This window comes from Bison bison, unplaced genomic scaffold, assembly GCF_000754665.1.
Source record: "Bison bison bison isolate TAMUID 2011002044 unplaced genomic scaffold, Bison_UMD1.0 scf7180017864519, whole genome shotgun sequence".
Taxonomy (NCBI): Eukaryota; Metazoa; Chordata; class Mammalia; order Artiodactyla; family Bovidae; genus Bison; species Bison bison.
The window spans coordinates 4,016,628-4,036,773 of NW_011495072.1; the positions used below are offsets into that span (position 1 = coordinate 4,016,628).

The 20,146-nt window shown below is 41.4% G+C and overlaps 1 protein-coding gene across 6 annotated transcripts in view; it reads left to right on the forward strand.

Moving 5' to 3' along the window:
* Positions 1 to 20,146, forward strand: part of CD58 (CD58 molecule) — a 62,680-nt gene that overhangs the window by 8,235 nt on the left and 34,299 nt on the right. For all 6 annotated transcript variants that reach the window (XR_824381.1, XM_010830726.1, XM_010830729.1 and 3 more), the window contains exons 2-3: positions 13,545 to 13,838; positions 18,591 to 18,866. Coding sequence is in view for 5 of the 6 variants with exons in the window: in XM_010830726.1 (XP_010829028.1) it covers positions 13,545 to 13,838; positions 18,591 to 18,866 (570 nt within the window). In the remaining variant the exon portion in view is untranslated. The remainder of the gene's footprint in view (positions 1 to 13,544; positions 13,839 to 18,590; positions 18,867 to 20,146) is intronic.

The following is a 20,146-nucleotide window of genomic DNA, read 5'->3' on the forward strand; positions in this document are numbered from 1 at the left end:
ACTTGACTTCACATTCCAGGATGTCTGGCTCTAGGTCAGTGATCACACCATGGTGATTATCTTGGTCGTGAAGATCTTTTTTGTACAGTTCTTCTGTGTATTCTTGCCACCTCTTCTTAATATCTTCTGCTTCTGTTTGGTCCATACCATTTCTGTCCTTTATTGAGCCCATCTTTGCATGAAATGTTCCCTTGGTATGTCTAACTTTCTTGAAGAGATAGATCTCTATTCTTTCCCATTCTGTTGTTTTCCTCTATTTCTTTGCACTGATCGCTGAGGAAGGCTTTCTTATCTCTCCTTGCTATTCTTTGGAACTCTGTATTCAGATGCTTATATCTTTCCTTTTCTCCTTTGATTTTTCGTTTCTCTTCTTTTCACAGCTATTTGTAAGGCCTCCCCAGACAGTGATTTTGTTAGTTTGCTCTTTTAGCGGAGCTTGCCTTATTCTGCTCTTGTTGACCTAATCTCTCCAACTAGATTTTAGATCCTAGTACACAGGAACCAAGTCATATAATATTTAATAAAATGTCTCTTTCTTTGATTTATTTTAATATTTTTCACAGTACAGATTGTTAAATCTGAACAGTAGATGGTAAAGTATTGGTCAAACGTTTCTCCCTTTTAAATTCTTATGTTATCTCACATTGTTATATGCACGTGTGCTGTCGCTTCAGTCGTGTCCGACTCTCTACGACCCTATGGATTGTAGCCCACCAGGCTCCTCTGTCTATGGGATTTTTCAGGTAAGAGTACTAAAGTGGGCTGCCCTGCCTTTCCCCAGGGGATCTTCCTGACCCAGGGGTTGAACCTGTGGCTCCTTTAGCTCCTACATTAGCAAGTGAATTCTTTTACTGCTGAGACACTGGGGAAGCTCATTGTTATGTGAGACTTATTCATACACTTTGTTTGACTTAAGGTTTGGAGAGTCTGTGTGTTTTTATTTAAGAAAGATAATCCAAGTCAAAATAATGTTGTGTATTCCTATTAAAAAAAAACCAACTAGATCCAGTATTACAGTGGGGTGGATATAATAGTTGCCATGAATTAAGCACATGCTTTGTGCCAAGTGTTGTGCTTAAGTTTTAAGTTTTTTTTTTTCATTTAATTGTTGTACTAGTTTTGTAAGGTAGAGACTGTTAAAGAGGAGAAAAATAGTTGAGTATGTTGAGACCATGTCAAAGTTCACACAGCAGAGAAGCAGTAGAACCTGCTGGCACTTAGCCCATGACTCAGAGTCCATGTATTCCCAACCCAAGAATAGATTACCCTCTTTCCCCCCCTGCACCCCTGGTTACGGGATCTTTCCCCAACCAGGGACTGAATCTGGGTCAAGGCAGTGAAAGCCTAGAATCCTAACTGCTAGGCCACCGGGAAGTCCAGATAAACAGCTTTTTGATGATTGGTATAACCATAGTTGATCTCTTATAACATGTATATATTGCCCAGTGTAACGTTGTCAAAGCAGGTAAAATGATATAAAACAGCAAATTACCAATCACATAGATTGTATTCAATATTGTAGATTGTAATCTACAATGCAGAGGTGGAGGAACTTTCTTTGGGCCATGAAATTAAGAATGGGGGTTTATTTATGTATTCATTTATTAATCTTTTGCCATAATTATACTGTTTTATACATCCTGAATGCTTTGGCATAAACGCAATAACATAATATTTGTAAATTAACAATATTTTGTTAATATTGAAATTAACAGTAATTTCATAATATCACTTCTACTCTTATTCAGATTCCTTCAATTGTCACAAGAATGTCTTTTAAAATACCAAGATCTAATCAAATTTCACATTTCTGCATTTGCTGCTGTTTTTTTTTTATCTTTAACAGGTATCTTTTAGGAATTTTGAAAACGACTTACAACTACTTTTAAAGAACTGGATCTGGGAGTTTATTTTGTTGCCCTCTTTTTACTATAATTTTAAAAAATTGAATTGTTTACTTGTACACTTCATTACTGTTATTTGTTTTTTCCCTTTTTTAATTGACTTATAATATTACATTAGTTTCAGGTGTAAACGTAGTGGGTCAACATTTTTATACATTACAAAATGATCACATAAGTCTAGTTATCACCTGTCACCATAGAAAGTCATTACAATATTATTGGCCATATTCCCTGTGCTGTATATTACATCTCCATAATTGCTTATTTTGTAACTGGTAGTTTGTACTTCTTAATCCCCTTCACCTATCTCACTCACCCCTCTACCCACCTTGCCTCTGGTAACTACTAGTTTGTTCTCTGTATCTATGAGTCAGTTTCTCTTTTGAATGTTTGTTCTTAGATTTCATATATAAGTAAAATCATATGGTATTGGTCTTTCCCTGTTTTACTAAAGTTACTTAGCACAATACCTGCTATATCTATCCATGTTGTTGTAAAAGCCAAGATTTCATTTCTTATTGGGTGAGTAATATTCCATTGTTTGTAAATACCCCATCTTCTTTATTCATTCATCTATCTATAGACACATAGGTTGCTTCCATATCCTGGCTATTGTAAATAATGTTGCAATGAATATTAGTGTGCGTATTTTTTCTAATAAGTGCTTCTTTCTTCTTTGGGTAATTTACAGAAGTGAAATTGTTGGGTCGTTTGGCAGTTTCTATTAATTTTCTGAGGAGCCGCCATACTGTTTTCCGTAGTCGCACCAATTTACCTTCCCACCAACAGTGCGAGTTTTCTTTTCACTGCATTCTTGCAACTCTTGTTATTTGTTGCCCTTTTGCTGTTAGCCATTCTGACAGGTGTGAGGTGGCATCTCATTGTGATTTTGATTTGTGTTTCCCTGATTATTAGTGATGCTGAGCATCTTCCCATAGGCCTGTTGGCCATCTCTGCCTTCTTTGGACAATGTGTATTCAGGTCCCCTGCCTATTTTCTAATCAAGTTTTTGTTGTTAATTCCTTCTAGTTTAGTTTTTAAATTTCAGTTATTGTAGTCTTCAGCTTGGTTTGAATCTATTTTCTAACTCTTTGGTGAAGTTCTCACACTGTTTATTCTTCTCTTGAGTTCATTGAATTACCCTAAAGTCTTTATCAGATAAATGGATTGTTTGTCTCCACTCGGTTCTTCTTTTGGGGTTTGTCTTTTTCCTTTGTTTGTTTCATATTTCTGTCTCCTCATCTTGCCTAATTCTCTGGGTTTTTCTATGTAGTGAATAGGCCAGTTATGTTTCCTGGTCTTGGAGAAGCGGCCTTGTGTAGGACATGACCTGTTTTCTTGTTTTTCCATCTCTTTTCCTTGTGCTTGTTGGTCTTCCCAATGCTTCTTGTGCCTGTGCTGGTGAGCTCTTAACCCATCAGCACTCTCTCCTTCCCTTTTGGTAACTAGAACTATATGTTCTAGGGGCGCCCGCATATGGGCTGCATGTACCCTTCTGTTGCGGCACAGTCAAATTCTGTGGGCAGCTGACTCCATTGACTCCCCTACCAGGCCCTACCTGGTGTGGAAGCTGCTGGCCTGCTGTGGGGTGAGGCTGGGTCCCAGCGTGACTTACACTTGTGTTTTTAAATTAATGCAAGCTTTGAGGGTAGGCCTTGCTTTCTCTCTTTAAAAGCAGAATGTTTGCCTGCGTGCATCAGCCTTTGTTTGCACAAGTTTTCTGTCTTTTGATTTCTTTTCATGTTGTTTACTCTCGAGTACAGAAGGTTTTTTGAAGTTTTTACTGAAGGGCACAGCAGCAGCGCCTTAGATTGTGCAGTTACAGATAAAAGCTTCCATCTCAGGACTGAAGGTGAAACCAGGATACAACCTTTTCCGTTTGCTCAGACAAGTTTGAATATGAAGTGTGACTAAAATAATGATCCCGTCCCCAGAATAGGGCTGGAAGACATTCAAGCAGTTCCTCTTTGGAGGTAGCCTTTGGTACCCGTCCACCGGCCTTAAAGGAGAATGTCTTGTAGTTACTTTATGGGCGTGGGATTCTCTGCTTTGGCCTCTTTGTTTTCTTGTTTTCAGTCTCTTTCCCTTGCATTTGTCGGCCTTCTCCTTCTCAGTGCTGCTTGTGCCTGTGCTGATGAGCTCTTAGCCCAAGAACTGGGGCTCAAGTGAAGCCAGTGAAAGTGAGGGCACCTCTTGCCCAGAAATACTGTAAGAAATTCATGTCTGCTCTCTGCCTGCAGTTGGAAGCTCTCGGTTCAAAGATCTGTCCTTTGTGACCTTGAACTGTTTTATCAAGCAAGTATCCATCTCAGGAAACCAAGTTATTTTGATAGGCTTGCTCTGAGGAAATGAACCCATTTTGGTTCCTGATGACCTTCACTTTACAAAAATATATATTTATTTATTTGGCCGTGTCAGGCCTTAGTTGGGGCATGCAAGATCTTTGTCCTTCGTTGTGGCCTGTGGGATCTTTAGTTGAGGCGTGTAAACTCTTAATTGCGGCACGTGGGATCCATTTCCCTGACCAGGGATCGAACCCAGGCCCCTTGCATTGGGAGCACAGAGTCTTAGCCACTGGCCCACCAGGGAATGCCCCCCCTAGTGACCTTCATTTTCCCTAATGTTCCCTGAATGTCTGTCAAGATCAGTGTCTGAATTTCCATCAGGCTCTCTGGTCTGTAGTGTCTGAATGTTTTTCCCATGTAACAGTTAAAAAGTAGGAAAAAAAAAAGTTTAATGTGCACATTCACATTAAAGAAATCCATATTAATAATAAGAAATCCATATTAATAAGAAACTAATAAGGCTGTCATCATAAATTAGTTGTAATAGAGTTTCTCAACTATGAGCTGAGTACTTGGAAAAAACTAATAGGGATTATAAAGAAAATTTTAATGAAATAACCAATAGTGTATTGAAATACCTTTAATCAGACTTTGGTGAATAGATTTAAAAAGACTTTCAGAATCTTAAATAGCTCTAGTAAGAACCTTATTCTCCAAAGCATGCTGTAGGTACTATCCAAGACAAGAACAATCAAAGGCAAATGTGATTTTTAAGCATGATATGATGTGGGTATATTGAAAGAGCAGGCCAGAGTAATGCTGTTAAATAGAAATATAATATGAAACAGGTAAAATTAATCTTAATATATTTTATTTAACCTTATATATCCATAATATTTTCATTTCGACATGTAGTTGATATAAAAAATATTAATGAAAGATTTTACATTTCCCTTTTCGTACTTAATCTTCAAAGTCTGGTATGTGTCTTATACTCACAGTACATCTCAATTTGCACTAACCACGTGTCATGGGCTCATGAGCCTCGTGTTGCTAGTGGCTGTTGAATTGGACTGCACAGATTGAGAGGGAAACATCCTGGGGAGAGAGGCATTCTCAAGTGCAAGAATAAGGAACAAAAAGAAGAGTATTTTAGCGTGACAGGAGACAGGAAAGCGCAAAAGGAAGTTGGTTTAAAGAACAAACATCTTAATTCTGGATGAACTCATCTAGGAGACGAGAAATAGCTTGACAGCTGAGAGCACATGTGAGGCGAGTTCTGTGGAGTTTCTGGAACTGGGTAGCCTGGGGGTTATGGTCTGCTGGCAGGCAGGGGGCTGCAGTTTAAGTCTGAAATAGATGAAGACAGGGAAGCTGTGGTGGTATAGCTAAGACCAGTAGATTTCTGCCTTTGGAAATCATGCAAACAGAGAAATCACTGACTGGGACTGGATGTAGGTAGAATTGACAAGGAAAGATCTAGGCATCTCACATTGCAGCTAACAGCACGGGCTCTGGAGCTGGCCGCCTGTGTCAGGACACTAGCTCTGTCATGGACCAGCTGGGTGACTGTGGTCAGCTTCTGAACCTCTCTGAGCTCCAGAGAGCATTACCTTTGAATGCTCTTCCCCATATGCTCAAGCTCATTCCTTTACTTTTTCTGGGCCTTGCTCACTTGCCAGCTATAACTACCTCACATATAACAGTAACTTCCCTTCTCATTATTAATCATCCCCCTCCTCATACGCTGCTTCATTTTTCTCGATAGCACTTAATACCACCTAATATACTTTTTCATTTAATGTTTTCCTCCCCTTCCCCACCCCCAAACCCCACCAATAATGTAAATTCCAGGAGGGCAGGATTCTGTCTGATTTGTTCAGTGTTGTATCCTAACTGCTTAGTACAGTACCTGGGACATAGGAGGAATTCAATAAATATTTGGTGAGCGAATCAATGAAGAGTAAGGCCTACCCTGCAGAGTTAAGTTGAGGATTTAATGAACCTATCCATCTACCTATCTATTCACACATCTATCTATGTCTTGGACCAAGTACCTGGCACATAGTGAGCCTTCAGTAAAAGTGCTGATGTTGTTGCTATTGTTAAATATTATTATTGAGACTGAGCTGGTCTAGGGCTCATTTGGATGATCTGTTGTTAATATCTAGGGCTCATTCAGTTTGAATTTATTAAGAGCTAGGTTAGAGAAACAAGCTGCACTAAACTTCCTCGGATGAAGAGACTATGCTCTTCTTTTGATTATCTTTGTATCTCAAACCATGGTGCTGGAGGAGACTCTTGAGAGTCCCTTGGACACCAAGGAGATCAAGCCAGTCAATCCTAAAGGAAACCAATCCCGAATATTCATTGGAAGGACTGATACTGAAGCTGAAGCTCCAGTACTTTGGCCACCGGATGCGAAGAGCCAACTCATTGGAAAAGACCCTGATGCTGGGAAAGGTTGAGGGCAGGAGGAGAAGGGGGTGACAGAGAAGGAGATGGTTGGATGGCATCACTGACTCAATGGACGTAAGTTTGAGCAAACTCTGGGAGATAGTGAAGAACAGGGAAGCCTGGCATGTGCAGTCCATGGGGTCCCAAAGAGTTGGATACAACTTAGCGACTGAACAACAACAGCATTGTATCCAGTGAGCATATTCCCATGCCAGGACTAGGGCATGGGGCTGATGGTTAGAATTTTTGTGGACTTCATAGAGCAGATTATTCAATATCACAGTGACCAAGACATTTGAGGAGGGTGGCCACTCTCTGTACTGTGAGCATGTGTGCTCATGTCTCCAGAGACTTAGCTTCCCCTCCTAGCTCCTGGCTTGAATGAATCTTTAACTGAATTGTCGTTATGATGTCATACACACAGGGGGAAATACCAAGATTTATATGTTTGGGTACTGAAACTTTCAGGGGATTTTTTTTTCTACTCATCAAATGAATTTTTGTTTCAACTGCTAAAATCTTCAGCCATGTGGAACCTTGAAAAAATTTTAGGAAGAGAAGGAAGTATTTTAAAATCATATTGTTCGTTTCTAAGAAAAAACTCCAGAAAAAAACCTTTCTTCAAAATCCAGAAGACCGTTAGCTTGTGTTTAAATAATGGAAGTGAAAAAACTGCATGTCCTCAAACCTCAGACAAGGTGTTAACATTGATTAAGGGCTGATGTCCTGAGTGGGTATGCTTATCTGGTGCAGTGCCCTGAAGCCCACAACATGTGGTAGGTGAAACCTAGCTAGACTTGAAGGGGATGGGGAGTGGGGAGCTGACAGACCCTCCAGTCTTGCTGTGGTGCTGGAGGCAGACAGTGAGGAGGAAAGAGGTCTCTTCAGACTGCGTCTGAGGGGTCCCAGGCCATTTATTCTGCAGCTTCAGTTAAGCATCTCCACCTCTCCTTGCCGAGTCTTGGTTCCTCAGCCAGTTTCCACAATGATATCAGTTCAGTTGTTCCGTCGTGTCCGACTCTTTGTAACCCCATGGACTGCAACACACCAGGCTTCCCTGTCCATCACCAACTCCTGGAGCTTGTTCAAACTCATGTCCATTGAGTTGGTGATGCCATCCAACCATCTCATCCTCTGTTGTCCCCCTCTCCCCCCACCTTCAATCCTTCCCAGCATCAGGGTCTTGCAAAAAGCTCAGGATTTGGGGTGACTATTAAATTTTGTGATTCTGTCAGGAAGCCCTACATTTTGTATTACATTAAAGTTATATTTAAATCAGTTTAGTTATCACTCAAAAAATATTTATTTACTGAATGTCCTTCATGGGCAATGGGGATGCAGCAGAGATAGAGAATGACCCTGTCTTTGGGGCTGACCTGACTCAGCCCTTCCCTCGGATTGAAATTAGTTGCCAACTAATTCCATAAAATTTGACATTCCATAAAATTTGATTTTTATGTTCACGTAAAATTTGAACATCAACATTTCTTGGAAACTGTGGAAATCTGGCAGTTTCCACGTGCCACATGGGGAGGAGCTGAGGATCCCTCTCCAGGTGAGCCAGACTTGCTGGGACTGTAGTCTCCACCGCTCCCTTTTGTATCACACCTGGCTCGTCCGTGGCTTCTCTGCTGATTTGCTGGTCTCTGTTTCAGGGTTTCATTTGCCAGTTCTCAAAGGCTTCTCAGTGGCTCCCATGACTTTGTGTCCTTAGGACTTCTTTGTCTGCTCCTTATTTTCTCCCTGCACGCCCCCTTTAGCTTTTCTTCCTTCCTGCATTTGACTCTCTCTCATCCCCTTTCCCTCCTTACTTTTTCACATGTCACATATTCCTTGCTATCAGATGTGATAAGTGCAGACTCTTAGACCTTCCTTTCAACTTAGTTTCCCTTGGTCTTTAATTATGAAGCCCTGTCTTATTTCTTATTGAATTTCTAAAATTTTTTTTTTTTTAAAGCAACAGCATTATGAAACTTGGGTTTGAATTTGGGTTCCCATGTAACATTTTGAAGATCTGGGCTCATTGATACCTTGCTCAAGCAAACCTTCTCAATTTCCTCATGTATATGAGGATGGGTATGGAATAGGGCATGGTTCTCTGGGGATCTGTCCAGCCCTGACATTCAGTGATTTGGGGACCCCCGAGTTTGTGCCTTACCTGTAGGCTTTAGAGATGTGCTTGACTCACAACTAGAATGGTTTGACTTTCTCATTCCCAACAACTGCTGTTCCAATACATTCTAGAAATTGCATCCTGAGATACCGTGACACTGTCTTTAATAACCTTATACCATATAGCAAGCCAAATATGAAGGGGTTTCCTAGATGGCTCAGTGATAATCTGCCTGCCAAAGCAGAAGACTCAAGAGATGCAGGTTCAATCCCTGGGTTGGGAAGATACCCTGGAAAAGGAAATGGCAACCCACTCCAGCATTCTTGCCTGGGAAATCCCATGGACAGAGGAGCCTGGCAATCTACAGTTAATGGGGTCGCAAAGAGTTGGACATGACTGAGTAACGAGCACACACATACAAGCCACGTAAGAAGCAGTGGTGAAGAGTCAGACTGAGTTCAAATCCAGTGTCACTACCTAATTCGTCAGTTAATCTTTTTGTGCCTGTCTGCAAAACAGGGTTAAAACAATATCCAGCTTTGCTTCATCCAGCCTAGCATTTCACATGAAGTACTCTGCATAGAAGTTATAAGCAGAATGACAATATACAGCCCTGATGTACTCCTTTACCAATTTGAAACCAGTCCACTGTTCCATGTCCTATTCTAACTGTTGCTTCTTGACCTACATACAGGTTTCTCAGGAGGCAGGTAAAGTGGTCTGATATTCTCATCTCTTTAAGAATTTTCCACAGTTTGCTGTGATCTACACAGGTCAAAGGCTTTTAAAAACAATACCTGCTTAATATTGTTAAGAGGATTCTCTGAATACATATTTGTAGAGCTCTTCCAGCTGCCCAGCAGATAGTAAGTGCTATAGAAGTGTTTGATTAAATAAACTAAAAATAGCAGTCAACCTGAATCTCAAGACTTAAGTGAAAATGAGCAGAGGATTTTGTGGCTGGGAGTTGAGGGGGGTGGGGGGACCCATTGCATTAACCCAGTAGTTAATGATGACCATATTTTCTAAATAAAAAATCAGGTCACTTTGTCTGAAAATATTTGAGTTCCACTTTGGACTTCTAGCCCTATGAGAACTACCAAACTGGGTGTAATGATGATACTTTGTAAGACTATAAGAGTTTTTGCAATTGGAAATTACCACTCTACATATTGGTACTAGGTACCTTCATATCTTACAAAGAAAAGATCATTCGATATTCTTGAAAACAAATAAATCTCCAATAGTTAAAAAAATCTGTCTAGTATAGAATATCTGTTTAAGCAATCACCGATACATTTTTCTCCTCCCCCTCTCTCTCTCTACTTTGCAACAGTGAAAAGGCACTCCATGCCCAGTTCTCACACAGTGTCACAGTGAATCATTGAAAGAAAAAGAAAGAAAACCCTGTTGAAAGCCTACTTCATTTCAGCCATTGTATAGACTCTCAGTCTTATTTATTTTATTATTATTTTTTCTCTCAGTCTTATTCAGACCTCAAAGCAACCTTTTCTGGGAGCCATTATGATTTTCATTTTAGGCTGAGGAAATCTAGCATGGCAGGAACTTTTAAGTATTTATCCTGGGTCCATCTGGCTTGAAAGCTGGGGCCCTTTTCATTCTGCTCTCTGGCATAGTAAGGTAAGCATCCCAGTGGTTCCTTTTCTAACCACTCACTGTTAGCAGCAAAGTAACCAACACTGCTGATTCCTTTCTTTAGCTGATGTTTGCTCATTCATTCATTCGTTCACAGTGTGTTACCTTGAGGAAAAACTCACTCGCCTTTCTCCTGTTCTTTTTCATTGGAAATGATTGTATTAGTAACTTACTTTAGGATCAGTCTTGGAGGTGCAACAGAAAAGACTTTACTATAGGAAGGAAAGGGTAGCCTAGTCTCTGCAAATGTGATGATTCCCAAATCTGTACCTTCCGCTGTGAGCCGAGACCTGTGGACCCAAGACAGCTCCATGTGGATGTCTTATCAGTTGCTTATGCTTAGCAACCATCAGTCAGTTGATTGCCGGGTAAGGACGGGAGAGGAGCGATGATGAAGCAGGTAGAGGAAGCATTGCCTCCAAGAAGGCAGGCCCTGAGTCAGGAAGGTGTGTGGCATGTGGGAAGAAATAAAAGCAGTTCCGAATGGCTGGAAGGAAGAGAGCAAGAGGGGAACAGGTGGGGAATGAGGCTGGAGAGGCAGACAGGGATCAGATCACAGTGTCTGACCCTTGTGAGTGAGTGAGGGGCTGGGCCAGGTCAGGTCTGTTCTGGTCCCTGTTTCCTCATCTGTGATACAGAACTAGCAACATGACTGCACAGGAATGTAGAGAGGATTAAAAAGGTACACAAGAGTATGTGAACATGTAATGGCAGAGGGTAAGCACTCAATAACATTTTCTTTCATTTTTCTTAGTTCCCTGTCATTGCACCTGTGAAATGGGGGTGATTTAATCATGGGGATTTCTTTCAACTCAAAATGACTGTGATTTTTTTCTCAACTGGTCTCCCCATTTTCCACCATTAGCTCCATTTCTGACTTTTCTTTTCCCTGTGCTCAAGCCCAGGAAACACCCCCCTGCCTCATGCCCCCCGCTCCGCCCCTGAAAAGACAAAAGCCAGCATTATGCAGCCAGGAAGAAGTGATTGAACTCAGACCTCTTCTCTTCTTCCACCACCCTGCTTACTCTCATCCATTTATTCATTTACAAGACATTTCCAGCCTCCGCTGTTGTGTGTGGTTAGACTCTCACACCTCAAATCTTACTCCTGTTCATGCCTTTTCACTGGCTCTGGATGGGTGGGAGAAATAGTGCTTGACCAATAAAGCCCACAATTGGCCTGTTTAATATTTTTTATTTTTCTTGTACTCTTTCAGTTATCCTGATTGTGCCTCCAAAAATTTCAATCAGTGAAGTTTTAATTTGTCTTGAATGTCTTTCCCTTAACAGCTGCTTTTCTCTCTTAAGAAAGTCAAGTCTGGAGCAAGATGTTTTTAAGCCCATTTTGGGGTATCAAGAATATCCCAGTCTAGTAGTGATAGTCAATGTTTGCCAACTGGATTGATGTGGAGGAGGCGGGAGGCTCTGATTTGAAGCATGAGTCAGTTTCTTTGCTGTAAATACTCCCACTGTGGTGGATTTCAAGCTATCAACCAGACTTTACTGAATGGAGTCCAGCAGGAATGGCTACAGTTGGCTCCGACGTGCCATTGCACTCAATCCTTGAGACCTTAAACTTCATCACATCCCCCAACTTTCTTCTTAGTCATTCTGATTTCATTTAGTGGTCAGCCAAGAAAGAGGCCTGACAGTCACAATTAACTCCTCTCATCCAGTCACTAAATCCTGTTCATTTCTCTCTCAAATGTCAAGTCTGTCCACTTGTCCATTTCCACTGCCTAATCTGGTCTCCTGATCCACCATTCTTTCATTGCTACCACACTGACCTATTTTCTGGCTTCTCTGCATCCACACTTGCTCATCAACCAGCATCCACCGTGCAGACAAAGTCAGCCTGCTGAAATTTAAATTATATCATACCAGTCTTCTGTTTAAAACCTTTCCGTGACTTTCCTTGCAGTTACAATAAAGTCCAAATCCTTAGCTTATCTTGCCTGACTCCGCCCAGCCCCTCACTCCCAGACTCTGTGATCTGGCCCCTGGCTGCCTCTCAAGCCTCATTGCCCACCCATTCCCCCATCTTGCTCTCTTCCAGCCATTTGGAACTGCTTTTATTTCCTCCAACATGCCAAGCACGTTCCTGACTCATGCCCTGACTCTTGTCTGCTGGATCATCTTTTCTACCCGTCCTCTTATCTCGCTGACTTCTCTTATCTTCCAGTGCTTTGTTATCCTGTGTCAGGTCAGCATGATCTCCTAGGAAAGGCCCTTGACTGGGTGGTTCTCCTTGCCTGCTCAGTGTCTTCTCCCTTGAGAGCCTGGAGCAATACCTGTCTTGTTCGCCACCCTTTCCCCAGCATGGCCCACAGTACCTGGCATGTAGTTGGTGTGAAAGTGAAAGTTGCTCAGTCATGTCCGACTCTGCGACCCTGTGGACTACACATTCCTTGGAATTCTCCAGGCCAGAATACTGGAGTGGGTAGCCTTTCCCTTCTCCGAGGAGCTTCCCAACCCAGGAATTGAACCCAGGTCTCCTGCATTGCAGGTGGCTTCTTTACCAGCTGAACCACCTATGGTGCTCCAGAAATGTTGAATCCATTTCTTGGATTTAGGCAGACCCCAGTTCCCTATTTTTTTTTCAAATTCATTTAATTTATTTATCTTACTTTTGCTTATGCTGGGTTTTCATGGCTGGGCGCCAGCTTTCTCTAGCGTGGTATGCAGGAGCTACTCTTCGTTGCCATGTGCAGGCTCATTCTGGTGACTTCTCTTGCTGTGGAGCACAGGCTCTAGGCAGATGGGCTTAGTAGTTGCCTCGCATGGGCTTAGCTGCCCTGCACCATGTAGGAACCTTCTCGGACCAGAGATTGAACCTGTGTCCCCTTGCATTGCTGGGTGGATTCTCACCCATTGGACCACCAAGGAAGGGCCCCCCACCCCGTTTCCTATTAAAGAATAAACTCTACAGGGTTAAGCATGTTCTGCCTCCTGCACTTTTTATCAGCAGTTTATCAGCTTTGTACAAAAAGTAGCTAATGAATAATTTTTACCACTACGCTTCATCATTTTCCCTTGAAAAAGGCATCTTGGAAGATAGTTTCCTATTTTTGATCAAGTCATATTATTTTTCCTAATCAGTTTCTTTCTTTTTTTTTTTTTTTCTCTCTAGATTTCATCAGCTGTTCTCAAGAAATTTATGGAGCTATGAATGGGAATGTAACCTTCTACGTTTCAAAGTTTCACCCGAGTACAGAGATTATATGGAAGAAGGAGAAGAATAAAGTTGTAGAATGGGATACACAATCTGGACTCGAAGCTTTTCAGTCTTTTAAAGATAGAGTTTATTTAGACATTGGGTCAGGTAACCTCACCATCACCAGGTTAACAAAATCAGATGAGGGTCTGTATGAACTCGAATCCCCAGGTGTTAGAAATAAGTCCGAGTTCCACCTCAAAGTGATTGGTGAGTATCCATAAATTTGTTTGTTCAAATAGCAAATTTCCAAGTATTTTAGGAGACTAGTACTAACCAATGGTTTATGGGACATAAAACAATGAGCTGTATCACCTGTTGTCAGGGTTTTTCTCTCTTTCTGGTACCCAGGAGCCACTTTTAGCTCCCTGTCATCCTCTCAGTGAAGAGAGGATGTGACTGAGGTCGAGAGAACAGCACAAGCTGGCCACAGCCGCTGGCAGCAGCATCACTTGTCTTGCCGGGAATGTTCTGAAAAAGTGTGTAGTGGCAACATGAACTCAGAACTCTTTGAACACCTGTGAATTGGAGTTCGTGCTTCCTCCTGCACCCCACACAGGTGGTGGGATTTTATTTTCCCTCCTCTTACCACTTTAAACTGGAACTGGGGATAGGATTCAGGTTCCTCTGTGCCTCTCACTAATGCTTCCTGGTTATTCTCTTTCCCCCATGTCTAAAGCACTTGCCTTGTTACCGACTTCCAGAGGCTGATGGCTACCCCTACATGTTTGGTTTTTTCCTCCAGTTTTATTGAGAAATAATCGACATTCATCACTGTCTAAGTTTAAGGCATACAGCATGGTGGTTTGATTTACATGTATTGTGAAATGATTATCACAGTAGGTTCAGCTAACATTCATCTTCCCTTGCTGTTCTCAAATGTCCTAGTAATGCTTTGTCTCATAGCTGCCTTTTGTGTGCTGCAGCATAGCTCAGCTCAGCCCATTCCCATCTCTCCCCTCTGATGCATCACAGTTTCCACTCATCTTATCCGAGGTATGAGTATAGTTCTAGGCCTACTTCCTCTAGGTTAAAGGCTGTCTTAGGAAGATCCAGCCTGTGACAAAGTGTGTAAGATGGTTTCCAGGGAGTGAAGTAGAGACAGAGTGCAATATAACAGTTCAGGTCTGAGTTCCCCACCTCCTGTTTGTGGTGGTCTCAGTGGAACAGGATATGATGATTAACTGGATGAACAGCTGTCACTCACCAGTTCAACTACTGAGTGTTGGTGACATTGGAAGGAAGAGAGAATTTCTCTCTTGGTCACCATTGTAACTTCAGAGCCTAGCAAAGGACTTAAGTAGGTAATAGGCACTCAACAGATATGGAAGCAATTGATCTGGATGGTGGGATGTACAACTGATAGAAATGGGTGCCCTCGGACTGGGTGACTGGTTTGTCCAGGAGATTATGAACTCCTTTTAGAAAAGTGAAGCTTGTTAAGGTGTGCAGGCATCCCATTAGAACCAGCTGATGCCACTGAAGAAACAGAATCTTTAAAACCTGCAAGTTGGGGATATAGCAGTTTAGAGGGCAAACAAATGAAAAGATTGGCTCAGATTTTAAATTAGAATTGAATGCTTCTTAAGAGCCCCTTTATAGAGTTTATAAAACTGAGTTCAAAACAATTTCTCTTTTTAAAACTTCATGAAATGTTTAAAAGTATAATTTAAAAGTAATTAAAATTTTAGAATTGCCTGCTAACTCAACAATGGTGGTTGGTTCTGATAATTAAGCCAAGTGGACAGTTCTTAGGAGGCTCAGCAAAGGCCTGGGGAGGCGCAAGGTGCAGGGCATGTGAGTTTCAATCAGGAAGCAGTGAGTAATATTGGCCATATTAAATGTGTCGACTTCAGGTTCTGGTTTGGGAATCTGGGTTTTAGCCTGTGGCAGTCAAGAGCCTGGGGAAGGAATTGGCAGCCCACTCCAGTATTCTTGCCTGGAGAATCCCATGGACAGGGGAGCCTGGCGGGCTGCTGTCCATGGGATCGCACAGAGTCAGACACAAGTGAAGCGACTTAGCATGTATACATGCATTGGAGAAGGAAATGGCAACCCACTCCAGTATTCTTGCCTGGAGAATCCCAGGGATGGAAGAGCCTGGTGGGCTGCTATCTATGGGGTCGCACAGAGTCGGACATGACTGAAGTGACTTAGCAGCAGCAGTCAAGAGCCATTGTGTCTCATACTGGAGCAGAGAAGTGTCTTAATGAAATGTATTTTTGGAAGGTTAATCAGATGATAGCAATTTATGGTGGATTAGGAAGAGGAGACCCCAGGTTGGAAGCTATCATGATCATCCTGGTAGACAGAGGTGTTGGTAGCAGATGTTTGGAAAGGAAAGAACCAGAAGGTATTTCCAAGTTAGAGTTAATAAAATTTAGATTTTGGTTATAAAAATATATATCTGAATGTCAAAATGATTAGTCACACTTTATTTTTTTTTTTAGAAATGAGGAAGTCATACTTCCATGAGGGTTTGTTAAGACTGAAATAATAAGACTCAGTAGCCTTCCAGAGACACCAGACCCTTTCAGAAAAGATATTTTAGACAGGGGGATTTCCTGGTACCTCCTGAGTTCAGGGCATCTTTGTGCTTTTCTAGAGGTGAACATCTGGCTTTCCTCCTTCCTTCAAAGTCCCCTTAAAATTGCCACCATCAACGTTTCATAGTTCTTCCCCATCCTCTTACAACCTTTATTGCATGGGGGCTGGTAATGTTCATATAAATAGGATTAACTGCTCTGTCCTTAACAAGTCTGGACTGGTATATGACTTTTTATTAAGGGGTATGTATGAAAATATAGAAATGTCACCAGATATGTGTAAGAAATTCTCATTTCTTACAGAATAGTGAGCTCTTAATTCATTAACTATATCAATTAACTAAGTTGTCCTATGGATGAAGTAGGCACATTTCTTGCTGGTTGTTTAAGGGACAGATATAACTAATGTTTGTTAGATTATAGCTGTGGTAAGTCCTGTGGGCAGCAAGACATTGGCTGAGTGTAGTCAGTCACTCAGTCGTGTCTGACTCTTTGTGACCTCATGGACTATAGCCCACCAGGCTTCTCTGTCCTTGGGATTCTCCAGGCAAGAATACTGGAATGGGTTGCCATTTTCTCCACCAGAGGATCTTCCCAACCCAGGGATCGAACCCACCTCTCATGTCTCCTGCATTGGCAGGAGGGTTCTTTACCACTAGTGCCACCTGGAAAGACCCAGCATTGGCTGAACTAGATCAATAAGCTAGAATCTGTAACAGAACATGGTGAACTTTTCATCTTCCGAAGTAAAACTCTGCCCATTAAACACTAATCCTCCCTTCCCTCCTGTCTCCCTGTTCCCTGGTAATCATCATTCCATTTTCTGTCTCTTTAAGTATTTGGCTACTCTAAAAACCTCCTCTAAGTGGAATTGTACAAGATTTGTTTTTTCATGACTGGCATATTTCACTTAGCATAATGCCTTCAAGACTCACCCCTGTGGTAGCATGTGTCTGAATTTCCTTTCTTTTAAGGCTGACTGCAAATGTGATTTTGAATGATCATGGTTAGGATGGCCTGTGGTTTTCCAATAGGCCATGGGATTCTAAAGTGATTATTAGAATAGGCTCCAGGTTGACTCCTTGAGCACTGGGTTCAGCCCTCATTTCTGCTCAGGACCTGGTCTTGGCCAAACCGTGAAGCATGGCTCCTGGGCCCTCCTCACCCTCCTTATCCCTTTAACCTTGAATGCACGCTTTCCTGACACCTGTTTCTGCCACGACTCACCGTGTGTCACCCTGCTTACTGATAGCAGGTACTCTGCAGTGAATACACACTCGTGTGGTGTGTGTGTGTACGAGTTCTTTAACGAAAGAACAAACCTTAAGACAGCATGTAATTAATAATATGAGCTAGATTAAACCTAAAACTTGAAGAAGCCCCCAAACAGAAAGGAAAGTCATGTATGACTCAGGTCTAACAAGACAGGCTGGGTGTTTTATTTAACTGAGCCAGAGATAACTCAGAAGGAGAAGACGAGGGCAAGATGAATTGTATATATTTGTTTTTTAGATTATTCCTTGGAGCTTGGGTTCCTTTGTCTTAGAAAATATTTTAAGTGACAGTATAGTATCACATCATCTTGATGGACTTTACTTTGCTTTTTAGTATTTACAAGGTATTGAAATTTTATTATCCACATGCAACTTATAAGGTGTTGAAATTTTATTATCCAAATGTGTCCATGACCAGTTTTTGTATATTTTTTTTCTCAAATCTCTTATGATTGGTTTTAGGTGGAAAGGAGAGATGCAAGAAGGTGTATGAATTAATAAATGAACCAGTGATTGATACGGTCAGCTCATTAGCTTTGAGGCTTTAGAGAGAAATGATGGTGCATCATGACTTGTGTCTTACTCTGCCTTAGCCAGTAGCAGGTGTTTCTAGAAGAAACCTGGGGATGATGTCTCTAGACTGGCAGGCGTGTGACATGTGCCACGCCCTCCTCTGCCTCTGAGTGGGACCAGCCCACAATATAGCTCCTCAGAACCTTTAGCAAACTCATTTGAGTCAGATGTCTTGGAATTCAGCCTTTTTCAGATTTTAGAAAGGTGATATAAATGATCTCCTCTGTGTGTGTGAGGAAGCACTTCACTTAGTTAATGGGGAGCACCTTATACTCAAGCAGGTATTTTTAATAAAACATGATAACAAATATTTGTGAACAATCATTTGGCTTTCAGACATCTTTGGATTTCAGAATTGAGGATAAGGGATTCGGGGCCTGTATCTGCACTGAATTTGAGCAGGTAGATCTGATCTAGAAGAAAAGAGAATTTTCTTACCTTGGTGCTCAAGGAGTGGTCTGCTTATCTTTTCAAGCACATAAGGAAGTTGGAAGTTCTTTGTGAATTTGTGGATGAGGAGTTTAAATATTATTCTTTTCTGTACTAAACATCCCTTTTTTTCCCCTCAGCACCTCCTCCATCACCGTCAACATTTTGCTCATTGTCTGATGATGGAAACATTACTCTCACCTGCGAGATCATGGAAGCGGGCTATGACATTGATGGTAACCTCCTACAGTATTCGTGGGAATGTCCGCCAACAGTACAGTGTCACCGTGGCTCGAGTCCATCTGAAGCATATGTCTTAAAGAAAAGTGATCTTTCACAGAATGTTCAATGTATCGTTAGCAATCCATTATTCAGAACATCAGCTTCCATCTCTTTGTCAACCTGTGTGCCAGAGGGTGAGTAAGTGACTGCATGGGTTATGGTAGAGGTCCTATATACAAATGGGGTTCTTGGACCACTGGTGATCATGAATTTCACACCACAGATTAGTGGCTAACTTTCAGTTCACAAATTTGAAACATAAAATGAGTTATAGTTTTCACAGATACTTTAAAAAAACCTTTTTGTTTGTTTGGCTACACAGAGTCTTAGTTGCAGAATGTGGAATCTTTAGTTGCGGCATATGGAATCTTTAATTGCAGTGTTCAAACTCTTACTTGCAGCACGTGGGATCTAGTTCCCTGAACAGGGGTTGAACCCAGACCCCCTGCACTGGGAGCGCAGAGTCCTAGCCATTGAACTACCAGGGAAGTCCCCCTTTTTTTTTAGATATAAATCTAGTATTTTTTAGTACTTTGTGTCAAGCACCATTCTAATACATATGTTAATTCTGTTCCCACACAATGTAATAATTATCCTTATTTTATGGGGGAAACCAAGATGTGATTGGGAGTTTAAGGTGCTTGTCCAAAGCCACAAACCTGTAAGTGGTAGAACCTGATTTTGAAATTAGGCCATCTGGCTTCAGAGTCCATTCTCTTAATTACTCACACTTATTCACTGCTTCCTAATATTCTTCATAACCATTATGTTCTCCACGTGTGCATGTGTGCCACAAGAAAGTGCATTCAATATGCTTGTGTAGGCTAATATTTGATTAATAGCATGACAATCTGTCTCAGCTATGGTCTTTTTGTGCTGCTCAAGTATCATGTATATTTGTAATTTACAGTTCTCTTATCTATTTTTTTTTATATTGTACCTCCAGTTTACAAACAGAAGGATCAGTAATTTGAAAGTGGTTCATTAAAGCCTAAGAGATGAAATGTATAGTAAATACTGTATTTCAGGATAATACCACAATTGTAAAGTGTGAATTGGATTCTAGGGCAGACAGAGAATGTGAGTCTCCTTAGGCTGGGCAGGGTGATTCTGTGAATAATTTTTTTTCTAAACAGATAAAACAGAAAAAGACAAAAAATGAATATAATGATATTGGTTTGTAAATTGGCCCACTGGTTATGAAGGGCAAGGAGGGACTGAAGAAGAAGGCAGCCACGCCAGATTAGTGGTGGCAGGTTTAATAAGCAAGGAAGCTTACTTAGGAGGCTTGTCTTGGGTGACCTCAAGAGGAATAGACCTCTATGTCTGCCTGCCAAATCTTAGAATTTATATAGAGATCATGATTCAGTCACATAGACCATCCTGATGGTCTCACAACTCTTGAAGTTCTCTC